Source organism: Canis aureus, chromosome 37 (genome assembly GCF_053574225.1).
Source record: "Canis aureus isolate CA01 chromosome 37, VMU_Caureus_v.1.0, whole genome shotgun sequence".
NCBI classification, from domain to species: Eukaryota; Metazoa; Chordata; class Mammalia; order Carnivora; family Canidae; genus Canis; species Canis aureus.
The window spans coordinates 1,068,419-1,081,366 of record NC_135647.1 but is presented as its reverse complement, the minus strand read 5'-3'; the positions used below and the strand labels follow the sequence as shown (position 1 = coordinate 1,081,366).

Genomic DNA, 12,948 nt, shown 5'->3' with positions numbered 1-12,948 from the left:
GACCTTGACGAGAGCGGGGAGTCCCACTAGACGCAGGCGGTGGAGCTTGGTGTCGGCAGGTTAGGCAGCCTGGGTCCCGCTGAGCTGCCTATGGCTGGTGGTTCTTTCCGCTGGGGGGAGGGTGGGAATGGTGCTGGCCAACCCCTTTGTTCCTGGAAGGGAGTCTCAGTCTCTGTAAACACTGCCTCTCCGAAGAGCAGATAGTCAGCCAGGGGCACGCCCCAGGCGCTCCTCAGACGACAGTTTCCACTTCCTCTGCCCCCCTGTTTCGGGTCTGCCTTCTCTCCGGGAGCAGCGAAGTGCCCTCGGGCCTCTATCCCAGCCAAGTCCTCCGATCTTTGAAACTCCAGGCTTTAAGCCCCGCTGGTTGCAAAATCCCACAAAATCCAGCCCCTCTCACCTCCTAAGCCAGTCGCTATGAATAAAGTTCTCCTTGTGCATCTCTCCCACGCACTCCTCTCACCCCTTCTCCGCAACCGCAACCTCGGCTCCCTTCCCTCCCCTCCCCTCCCCTCCCCTCCCCTCCCCTTCCCTTCCCTTCCCTTCCCTCCGAGCAGCCAAGATGTTTCTTGCCACACACTGAGTCTCTGCACTTCCTACCTTCTCCAGTGTGGCTGCTTCTCGCCCTGTAGTTGTGAAGTTTGTCTTCCGGTCAATTCCGGAGGTTACCTGGGATGGTTTCAGAGTCCTCTCTGTGTTGGGGCGCATGCCGCGAGCCCAGGTACTCCTAGGCCATCTTTCCCCTCCTCCATATTTTAAAGATTTTATTTATTTACTTATCTGAGAGAGAGAAAGAAAGAGAGAGAAGGAGGGAAGAGAGAGAAGCAGACTCCCCGCTGAGCCGGGAGTCCAATGCAGGACTCGATCCCAGGACCCTGAGATCATGACCTGACCTGAAATGAATGATTAACTGGCTGAGCTCCCCAGGCTCTCCAACTCAAGGCTCTTTTAATCTATGACAGTTTTCCTTTTCTCTCCCTCTTTTTTAAAAAAAATTTATTTGTTGAATAACATTGGTCTTCTGTCTTATAAGATGTCTAGCACTCTAAACTTAGCAGATTGTGTTGTGCCCAAGATTGCGAATCCGAGAAACCACCAAGGAGCCGATACCGATGTAAGCACACAAGGGTTCATTTACAAGCTCGAGCTTGGGTCCAAGTATACTCCACACAGCAGAGCAGGGGCTTGGACCCGGAAGTGGGTTACAGCTGGGTTTTTTATGGGCAGGTCTAGGGGATTTTCAGAAGGGTTGGAGGAATTTTTTCCATTCCAATATGGGGGAAAGAGTGGGGGAGTTTCTCAAGATCTGATATGGGATTCTCTGCCAAGGACATTCTGAGCTCTGTTGTCTTTCTGATATGGATTCCCTGTCAAGGACATTCTGCAGTTTTTCCTGTAAAGTTCAGCTCTTATTCACAGGGGCCTAAGATGGCTGTACTTGTGCTAATGCTAAACTTGAGGTGGAATGGCCTTAATTTTCTCGGCCTCCACAATTGCTAATTTTTAGTATCTTTAACTTAATAATTTTCAAACTCCACTGCATGTTAGAATCATCTAGAAAAGTTTAAGTTCTTAATGCCCAGGTCCCTCCCTCACAGACTGATGTAATTGATCCTGGTTCAGCCAAGGTTATCAGGATATTTTAAAATTCCCTAGTGATTCTGATATGTAGGGAGGTTTGAAAAACTTTACTTTGTTTCTGTATTTCACCTGTTTGCTGCTACTTGGATCTAGAGACTTGATGAGACTCAGATTCACTTATCTTGGCCATATTTATTCATGGATTAGTGACCTGGATCTCTTTAACAATGACCTTGACCCCTGGGCATGAGGAGGGGACTGCTAGTACTATTACTGGTTAATAATGATTTCCCACTTCCAGGAATCTTCAGCAGAAAAAAAGCTGCCGGCTAGAGTGAGGCCCAAGTACTGCCTTGGCCCAGGAGGGCTAGAGTTGAAGGCCAGCACCGCCTTGGACAACCAATCTGCAGAGAACCAGATGTGTCTTCTGGTCATAAAGGTGGAAGAGGAAGAGGCTTCTACCTTTAGGAGGAGGCCAGCCCTGTTCGGGGTTCAGAAAACTCACAACCGCGCTTCTGGAACTTCCGATACCCTGAGATCAAGCGGCCCCACGAGGCCCTCACCAGGCTCCGAGTCCCGCAGCAAGGAGCAGATCCTGGAGCTGCTGGTGCTGGAGCAGTTCCTGACCATCCTGCCCGAGGAGCTCCGGGGCTGGGTGCGGGAGCAGCACCCCGAGAGCGGGGACGAGGCGGTGGTGCTCCTGGAGTATCTGCAGAGGCAGCTGGACGAGCGGGGGCCGCAGGTAGAGGCAAAAGGCTGAGTATCTGAGAGCCGCGCTCTGTTTCTTCTTCCTGAAGTCTCAAGATCCGAGTGAGGGCCGTTTCTGTCAGATTGAGAAGGTCTCGGGCTCTTTTGGTCTGGTGAACCTCTTTGCCATTCGGGAAGAGTCCACGGACCCCTCCTCATGCTAGTATTTTTGAGAACATAAGGGATTACAAAAGTACTCGAATATATTGGGATACAGTTAACAGCATGAAACCAATTAGTGATAAAATTATATATGTGCTTTTTTAAAGTTAATGCACCAAAGAGTAAGCCGTAGCGACCCGCCCCTAACCGGTACAGTTTCACAGGGTGCTGAATGACCTTGACAGGGTTTGCCTGGCTGTGCCTGCTTCGGCTGATAACATTTTGGTTTGTTGCTGCCATTCATAATCGAAAGAATGACTGAATTTTGCTTAGACACTAGTAAAAGTAGAAATACGTTTCATTTTTACATTCATAGAACACTTGGAAGGGAGTGGATGAACCACAGGTTCCTCTTAGGAACCTCTGGGTTCATTTTTAACTGCATCTTCCTGCTTCTTGCAGACCATTTTCTATGTGCATCATCCTGTATTTTTGTGTGATCCTTTCGCGGGACACATACCAGATAGCTGGTGACCAGGAGACCAAGCTTCTTCAATTGGCACTATTGTTCTCGAGCCCTAGAACAGTGAAAAGTCATTTCAAGTCCCTTTCAGGTTTTGCATCTTGTACAAAGGACGTGGAAATTCTCAGCTGCACATAAGCTAATGATAATGAAAGTGACTTCAGAACTAATTACAAGTGTCCGGAAAGGAACTTGCATTTAATAAGGACAGACCATATACCAGGCTCTGTGTTAGGTGATTTCACATACTGTCATCTAAGTTGCCGGCCCTTCAGGCCTTGTGAGCTAGAAATTATTGTCCTCACTTTTCAGTGAAAAAAAAAAATTCAAGTAGTCGGAAACTTAACACTAATTTCCAAAGAGCACAATGTGTATAACGAGGGAGCACCCGGTAGTGGTTAAGAGCTTGGGCTCTGGGGTCCTGCCTGTGCCCCCATCCTAGCACCTTCACGTATTAGCGGGGTGACCTTGGGCAACCTGTTTCAGCCCCGGGCCTCTACAGGGTTTTATCTCTAAAACTACAGATAATACTAGTACCTAGCTCATAGAGTTGTTGTTTTCTGCATTAAGAGAATTAATCTTCATAAAGCTCTTAGAAATAGTGCCTGGAAATAGAAGGTACTAGCAAGCACATGGAAAGCATAATAGAAGTTTTTATAAATACAAAGTGAATGCCTTCCAGATCCCAGGTGGTGTTGAGGGGCAACTACTCTGTTGTAAGGTGGCAGCGTTGACACCAGCTCAGAGGCCACGGAACACCCAGTTGCAGCCAATGAAGGCTTTGCTCAAGCATGAATCTCTGGGATCCCAGGCCTCGCCAGACAGAGGTGAGTGTTATCTTCTGGGGACTATGAATTCTAGAGTTCACCCAAATTCATTTAAAAGCCAGACGTGTTGGCATGCCTGGGTGGCTCAGAGGTTGGCGTCTGTCTTTGGCTCAGGGCATGATCCCGGTTCAGGGATCGAGTCCCGCATCCGGCTCCCTGCAGGGAGTCTGCTTGTCCCTCCTGTCTGTGTCTCTGTCCCTTTCTCTGTGTCTCTCAGGAATAAAAAAATAAAATCTTAAAAAAAAATAGCCAGACCTGTTGACAGGTTCTTTATATGCCCATCAGAGACCTACTTTACTTTGAGACTGAGATGACAGGGAAAGTTCGGGAAGTAAACAAGACTTCATTAAATTGGTGACTGGAATGACTCGATTAACACTGGTGTTTGGGAAGAATTGACTTCTTAATATCACAGTGATCTCCATTCATTGAACGTGAATTTGTGGAGATGACCTATGTGATAGCTAGTGTTCTGGCCCCAGGGTCACAGTTGTCAGTAGACAGATTTCTTGCTCCACTGGAGCTTACACTCTAATAGGAAAGATGGCAAATAAAGTAATGATAATTTTAGTTATTGGTAAGTGCTATGAAGACCATAAGGCAAGAAATGTAAAGCCAGCCATAATATCCCAGACAGCGTAGGACTCTGCAAGTCAAAGAGTGTAAGTCTCCTATATCCTTGGTGTGTAACTAGGACAGGGTGAAATCACTCCATGGGAAAGCACTCGGTGCCCTTCTGCTGTACACATTTGGGCCTGTTCCCAAGACACGCAGCCCTGGGACACACCAGCCAACAGGCAGTCTTTATTTTTCCACAGAGGTTCTGACCTAAACTAATTGGTTTTCTGCCCCTTGCAAAGTTCAGCTCTTCCAGGAAAACTGGAAGTTACCCACCTCCTTATATAAGACTTCATTTTCTTCTTTCTGGGCATAGCCTCATCTGACTCTTCTTAGTTTTTTAAAACTAAAGCAGAAACACACTAAGAGCTACTAAAGAGTTATTTTAAATCAAGAATCTTCTAATCCGTTCTCTCAGCGAAATTCAAGACTAAAGATCTTCAAATGGAAAGCTTTGTTGTCTTTCTACGTTGCTTTCCTGTCACCGTCCCTCCCTCCCTCCCCGCTCCCCAGGACCCTGCCTGCTGAGGTTGCAGGTTGCATATCTGCTGGGGCTCATCACGCCTCTTCAGGCCCTAGTATGGGAGCCGGTAGGGACCAGGCATTCAGGAAAGGAGCGATTCTGTAGGAGCCTGCTGACGGGAATTTACGGGCCCCGTTTTTGCACTGGGAATCTACAGGTCAGGGAGGCTGGGTACCAGGGTCCATCTCATCCAGAGCGTCTTTCCTTCTTAGTTCTCCAGGTTCCTGGGCTTGGCCCAGGAGGGCGTTGCAGAGGAGACACAGTGGTGGCTGCCAGGCTGCCCCCAGAGCCCCAGGTGAGCTGGAGCCCCCTCCCTAGCAGCCCTCCTGCCCGTGGGATTCCCGGTAGGTCCCTTTCTCCCCACTCCTCCTCCCTCATCCTCTGTCCCTGTGGACTTGGAGTTTTTTCATCTATCCCAAGGCTGTTCACTGTCCTCCGCCTTTATTTTGGAGCCCACTTACAAGAATTTTCCTGTTTTACTCCTAGAGCAGGGTGCTGTGTGATTCCCCAGTCTTCCCCCATCTGTTTGGTCAGCTCCCGTTATCAGTGGGATTTTCTTCTTCCACTGGGCAATTTAGCAAATACAAACAACGTTTTGTTGTGATGGCGATTTAGCTTTGTTTTTTAAAGATTCATCAATTGTGCTGTTAGAGCTACAAACACAGGACTTCTGCCCTCTAGGGACTGAAACTTGAAGGATTAGATGAGGCATGTTCTTTTAGGCTAAGCTAGAATACTAAAATCTGAATGCTCTTTACTGAACCTGGACTTTAATACCTTACCCGGTCTTTCACGTCCTCTTCAGCATTTGAGGCCCTATAATGTTTTCCCTGGTTTTCTTCACTTCAGACTGAGGTCTCCTTGTATTTTAAAAAATCGCTACTATAAATAAGCCCCCGCTAGCACTCTGCCAAAGCACAGCACAAATATTTTGAAAGCTTTGTGTATGCTTCCCCTCCTTTCACTGTCCTGGTCCTTGTGTCCCAAACCCTTTTACGTTCTGAACTATTTAGATCCAAATACGAAAGTATTTTTCCTAATGTGTGTGATATTTCTTTTCTTAATGGTCACATATATGTGTATATATTTACAAAGACATTCTCAGAGACCGGGTGAAGGAGGCATAGTGGGCCACACTTGATCTTTTTAAAGAGAGCCCCTTTAGAAGGGATGTTCACTGCCTGTGCCCAGCTGTGGGTGTGACTTTGGAGAAGAAGAACGAGGTGGGCTCATGTCCTGTTTCAGGGCTTGCTGAAAACTGAAGATATGGCCCTGGCTTTCTGCTCTGTGTGGACACAGCTGGATTCATCTCGGGGCAGCTTCCACAGAGATGAGAGGCAGGAGAACTGTGGCGGCCCGACTCCCCTGGGTAAGAGTGTTGGGGGCTGGTTTCCTAGGGCTTCTTGGCATCCTTTGTCGGTTCAAACCTCCTGGGCTGCGAGAAGCTGTTGGGACTGTGTTTGCATTCAGAGCCACCATTTCTGAACCCCAGCTGCTAAGCACATGTGTGACTGGCTCTTTCACCCTCACCCTCGTGACCTTGCTTCTCCTGTGCTGCCGGTGTTCTGGTTAAGTGGGATGCAGCAGGTGCAACTCCCAGCACGGGCCGGCTCACAGGAGGTGTACGGGGAGTGTTCACCCCTCCCTGCTGCTGGCCTCAACAGAGGCCAGCTGGGTCCTCCTCAGGAAATGGGCCCTGGGACCACAGAGCCTGAGAGCGACAGGTGACTTGGAACCGACGGCAGAACTGACCTGGAGATGGGGGCACAGGACACACAGGGTGACAACCTACCTCGTCTGAGCTGCCACAGCTCCATGACAGTTTGGCAGGAGCTCCAGCTCAGATCTTTCCTCACCCAAGCCAGTTCTGCTGGAGACCTGCCCTTGTCTGGGAGCAGAATCCCTGCTGGTATTCCTTGTGAGGGATCAGTGTCTAAGTTCCTGCTTGCGCCACTTCTTACAGAAACGTCTCACAAGTTGGACGTCTCACAAGCTGCCCTGGCCTGCTCACTGCTGTCTTCTGCCCCGCCCTCCCAGAATCAGCCCCAGTGCAGGGTCTGCCTTTGTCCTTGGGACTGAGAGCCTCTGCATGTGTCCCCAGCGCCCAGTCCTCCCCACCTTCCTCCACGCCCGGGGTGAACCCTGCTCCTGACGGCCCCATGCCTATGCTCAGGTCTCCTTCCTCCCCAGCACCCGTCGTCCTCATCCCAGCACCTGGAAGGCTGTGGCAGGGCATAACTGAATTGTCTGGCCACTTGTTATTTCAGGTGGGGACACACAGGCTGAGATCACGGACCTGCTCCCGGGGGAGGAACGTCCAGGACAAGAGCCTGGGGAAATACCCTGCCACCTGGGTGAAGACGTCTCCCGCATTCCTGCCTGTGCAGAAGCTGGTGAACAGGAGGGCCGGTTACCAAGAAAGCAGAAAAATGCCACAGGAAATAGGCGGCACTATTGTCATGAATGTGGAAAGAGTTTTGCTCAGAGTTCAGGCCTGACCAAACATAGGAGAATCCACACTGGGGAGAAACCCTACGAATGTGAAGACTGTGGCAAGACCTTCATTGGGAGCTCTGCCCTTGTCATCCATCAGAGGGTCCACACTGGGGAGAAACCGTATGAGTGTGAGGAATGTGGCAAGGTCTTTAGTCACAGCTCAAACCTCATCAAACACCAGAGAACCCACACTGGGGAAAAGCCCTATGAGTGTGAGGACTGTGGCAAGACGTTCAGCCAGAGCTGCAGCCTCCTTGAACATCACAAAATCCACACGGGGGAGAAGCCATACCAGTGTAGCCTGTGTGGCAAGGCTTTTAGGCGGAACTCACACCTCCTGAGACACCGGAGGATCCATGCTGACAAAAACGTGCAGGATCCTGAACGTGGAGAGACCTGGGAGTATCAGGGGAGGGGGGAGGGCCAGTGGGAAAATAACGAGGCTCCCGTGTCTTATAAGTGTACCGAGTGTGAGAGAAGTTTCACTCAGAATAGAAGCCTTCTCGAACACCACAAAATCCACACTGGTGAGAAACCCTTTCAGTGTGACACGTGTGGAAAAGGCTTCACACGAACTTCCTACCTTGTTCAACATCAGAGAAGCCACGTTGGGAAAAAAGTTCCATCACAGTGACCCCCGTCGTACATGTGAGAGCTGGTGCTCATTGCTCATTGGCCTGAAGCCACTGGGAACCCTTTCTGACCACAGAAACTGGGCTGGGACTTTGTTTACCACTTCCCATCATCTTATGTCAGAAGACAGAGTCTGGCTGAGATGTATTGTCTTCTGCATTCTAGAAGGTGGGTGGGGAGCAGCTTGTTTGATAGGAGGCTACGGGAGAGTTGTCTGGAAGGGGTAGGACCTGAAATGTTTATTCTTACCTACTGGACTGAAGTGGGCTTCCAGACTGGCTAACCCCCTCCAGCTGGCACCTTAGGATGTCTCCTGGGCAGAAGGCTCTGTTGGGAGCTGCTGCTCTGACCGTTTTGCTTATAAAGAATCCTCCATCAGTCGGTCAGATCCATGACATCTACTCCCCCTTGTGCCTTGAACACAGGTGCTCATAAACATACATTAAATATAACTGTGAGATACCCTACAGCTCTGGATATGATATGTAGATTTCTGAGGAACTTCTCACTACAGTCATTTGAGCTTGTGTCTAATTCTGAGTTAATCTAGTGCATTTTTTGGGGGGGTGGGGTGAGAGTGAGACTACTGTTATAGAAGGAATCCAAATTTCTTGACCAGATGGGGCATTCCAATGTGAATACCTCAGACAGGTTCCTCATCAGTAAATCACTGTGAATGAACGCCAGTCATGGAATGCCATTCTTTAATATTGCTATTCTTTGCAGAGAAGATATTCCTATGCAGATAGTGTGAAAATTAATCAAATCAGAGTAAAAAGATATATTTACTAATGCTCAGCATCTTGGTTCTGAGCTTTCAGCCCTCTTAGGCCTAAGCACATGCTCTGTAAAGCTGAAGACACTATCCTGCCCACCACCCACTACACCGGAAAGTATAGTAGACTGTGATTCACGACTCATGCCTGCTAAGTTCAGACTACTTCAGGTCGGTAGACTCATACCAAATATTTAAAGCAAGTTATATCTTATGGTTTCAACACTCCATTATTAGTGTGTAGCCTTCTTGGTCTTCTTACGTGTTAACTTCTAAGTCACCGGTGGGGTATCATCTCCTCAATTGTCATGATGACAATCTTAGCCGTTAAGTTAATTCCTCAGCCTATCTACTTTTCTTTCCTTTAAAAAAATGTATCGGGCAGCCCTGGTGGCACAGCGGTTTAGCGCTGCCTGCAGCCTAGGGCGTAATCCTGGAGACGAGATCGAGTCCGCCGTCCGGCTCCCTGCATGGAGCCTGCCTCTCCCTCTGCCTGTGTCTCTGCCTCTCTCTCTCTGTGTCTCTCATGAATAAATAAATAAAATCTTAAAAAAATTTTAAATGTATTTATTTGTTTTAGAAAAAGTGTGCATGTGAGAGAGTGGACAGGCAGAGGGAGAGAGAGAATATTAAGCCGACTCCCTGCTGAGTGCAGAACCCACTTGGGGCTCAGTCCCAGGACCCCGAGATAATGACCCGAGCCGAAATCAAGAGTCAGACACTTACCCAACTAAGCCACCCAGGCGCCTCTCTGCTATCAACTTTTCTTAAGCATACTTTGTAGACCATCTTTATTTTTCTTCATGATAGTCAAAGTTGCAGTTTTGTGAGAAAACTTTTTTCAAGTTGCCATTATTAGAAGAACAGTGACCCTTGAACAACACTAGTTTGAACTGCACAGGTCCACTTATATGCAGATTTTTTCAATAAATCAATACTATATGTATAGCTTATTAATAACATTTTTCCTCTAGTTTACTTTATTGTAAGTATACAGTATATAATACGTACAACAAAAAATACATGTTAACTTTATTGGTAAGGTTTCTGATCAACAGTAGACTATTAGTAATTAAGTTTTGGGGGAGTAAAAAATTATATATGGATTTTTCAACTGGGCAGGAGACTGCCACCCCAGCCCCCTGTTGTTCAAGGATGAACTGTAGTATTGATTATTTATATTTCAAGTGGAGTTGCTTCTACAAAAGCATTTCCTAGAATGACGCTGTCCTGCAAACTTACTGGAGAAATATGCTTTTGTGTTTGAATCCACACTTCTCACATGGTTCCTGGCACCCACAGCTTCTTCCCTGTTTACAACATCAGTCTGGAATTTGAATATAGCAAGGTTTTCTGGTTACTTTGCATAGTTAATGGTTTTGTCATTGTGATATATTGTCCCCTGCTTATCCAAAATCCTTTGCAGATTGTCCAAGTCCCCACTTTTATGCCAGTTTCCAAGGCCTGGTACTCCAGAATTTTTAGGGATCACAAATCTAACAAATCCTAATGTAAATTATTTATATTACAGTAAAAACCATAGGGTTATTTTGAGTGAATTCTTAAACCAATAAAAATGCATTGCATGATTTCCAGAATTTCTGTATATACATGTATTAGGGTTCTCCAGAGAAACATACTTAATAGGATATAAATATATAGAAAGAGATTGTTTGGGACACCTGGGTGACTCAGTGGTTGAGCGTCTGCCTTTGGCTCAGGGTGTCACCCCAGTGTCCTGGGATAGAGTCCCACACCCAGCTCCCTGCATGGAGCCTGCTCCTCCCTCTGCCTCTGTCTCCGCCTCTCTCTGTGTCTCTCATGAATAAATAAATAAAATCTGAAAAAAAGAGATATATTGATTATAAGGAATTTACTCCCATGATTATGGAGGCTGAGAAGTCTCAAGATCTGCAGTTGGCAAGCTGGAGACCCAGGAGAGCCAATGGTGTAAGTTCCAGTTCAAAACCAGAACCCATGTGAATTTGAGGCAGGAAATGATTGATGTCCCAGTTTAAGGCAGTCGGGCAAGAGGAGCTCCCCTCATCAAGGGAGCGTCAGCGTTTTGTGCTGTTCAGACCTTGAACTGACTGGATGAGGGCCACCCACATTATGGAAGAGATTCTTCTTTATGCACTGATATCAGTTCAGCACTGACATGAACTGATATCAGTTCAGATGCTGGTCTCCTCCCAAAACATCCTCATAGCCAAGTCACACCCAGAATAACATCTGACCACATGTCTGGGTACCCTGTGGCCTGGTCATGTTGACCCATAGAGCTGACAGTTATGGTACTGTAGTTTGGGGTATTTGCTGAATAGAAGATACTGAAACTTTGAACCATGCTCCTCCCCTCTCCCCCACCTTTTGTTCTCTAGTTACTGCAACTGACAATAAGAATCTAGGAAATAATGATTGTGCCTCCCTCCCCTGCTTCAGATCAGGATAGAGAAAGTATAAAGCTGAACACAGAGATCAATGACTGGCTCTTGTATCCTCAGCACCTGGCAGACTTGATGAATGAATAGTTCTGAAGATTGATTGATTCTACTTGCTCTCTCATATTAACATAAAATCCCTATTGGTGGAGACCAGTGTTCACATTCCTATTTCCAGAAATAAATTTTTCTTTCCTATTTCTAACAAACTCTGTTTATAGCCATTCATTCAGCAAACCTGAATTAGGTTAGGTCATGCACTAAGGAATCCAAGATGAATGGTTGCCTCTTCCTTGGAGGAAGATGAAAACAAAATTCTCTTCTAAGATATTCTGTCCACATCTGTCCTCCCAGACCCCAAGATCATGCCAAAGGCAGATGCTCAACCACTGAGCCACCCAGGTGCCCCCCGTATATATTTTAGAGTAAGCTTATTTATATCTACAAAAAATCCCTGGTGAGATTTTGATAAGATCTGTATTAAACCTATAAATCAGTATAGGGAGAACTGATATCTTTATTGTGTTCTGTCTTTAAATCCATAAACACAGTGTTCCTCCATTGATCAGCTCTTCTTTGCTTTCTTTCATCAGGATATAGAGAACTCAGTTCTGACCTGAATTTCACCAACAACCATTGAATGATCTTGGAATCAGATTCTTTCCAAGTGCCTACCAGGAAGAATGCAAATGGCTGACACCTTGATTCTGGCCTTGTGGAACTGGAGTAGAGAAGCCAGCTGAGTTAACTGGGATTTCTGACTTAAAGAAGGAGGAAATAATAAATTTATGTTGTTTTAAACCACCAAGTTTGTGGTAATCTGTTAAGGTGGCAACAGAAAATTAATACAAGTAATATTACAAGCATCACTTGGGAAATTATTAAAAATTAAGATTCAGACCTACAGAATCTGAACCTACATTTAACAAGATCCCCAGGTGGTTGATTTGCTTACACTCATTTTTGAAAATCACTGGTAATACTATGCCTGCTGTGGAAGTGGAACAAAGAAATTGAAAAAGAACCCAAGTTTGCATGTATTTCAAATAAAGACAAAGCCACAAATTTTAATGACCAGAAGAAAGAAAGAAAAAGACCACCACAGAAGGGGTGTGGGCCAAAGATTCTGCGTTCAGAGAGTCATATTTTCCATTGTATCAGTAAGAGTTCAACCAGAAAAGACATGATATCTACCTACCAACCTATCATCTATGTACCCATCTGTCTGTCTGTCAATAGACTTATGCATTCGGGGGTCTGGCTAAACAGTCTCTGTGAGGCTCCAGGGCCCACAAGCATGTAGTCAGAAAGGGAAGATAACAAGCCATCTAGTACCTGTGTCCATTCCTATTGCCTCTGATTTTTGTGATAAAGTTATCCTGTGAAAACGGGGCCCTTCATTGTGGAGTTAAATGCAGTTGGATCAGAAGTCAAAGCACAAGGAGTCAAAGAAGCACAAGGAGGATCCAGGGGAAGAGAGAACAACTATAAGCCCAGGTGCTGCCTCACACCAACCAAGTGAGCCAGGTGATTAGCAACAATGTATGTAGGCTACATAATGGCTGTTACCTCCCTCCTGCCTATAATTCTGAGGAGACAGTCTTCCTGCAGTGCCCCCCTCTAACAGCAACATACTAAGAAAGAGAATTCTGGGGAATGTAATTTAGCTTGGCCAAGTTGGC

General features: G+C 46.6%; 1 protein-coding gene across 1 annotated transcript; it reads left to right on the top strand.

Annotated features, from left to right (window-relative positions):
- The first annotated feature begins 1,849 nt into the window (after positions 1-1,849).
- Positions 1,850-12,067, top strand: LOC144306514 (zinc finger protein with KRAB and SCAN domains 4-like). The gene is given in 8 exon segments (XM_077885912.1): positions 1,850-2,045; positions 2,048-2,150; positions 2,152-2,323; positions 3,636-3,780; positions 5,134-5,216; positions 6,167-6,290; positions 7,189-8,996; positions 11,860-12,067. Coding segments are annotated over 7 exon segments (1,671 nt in total). The 5' UTR covers positions 1,850-1,864; the 3' UTR covers positions 8,052-8,996; positions 11,860-12,067.
- The last annotated feature ends 881 nt before the right edge of the window (positions 12,068-12,948 follow it).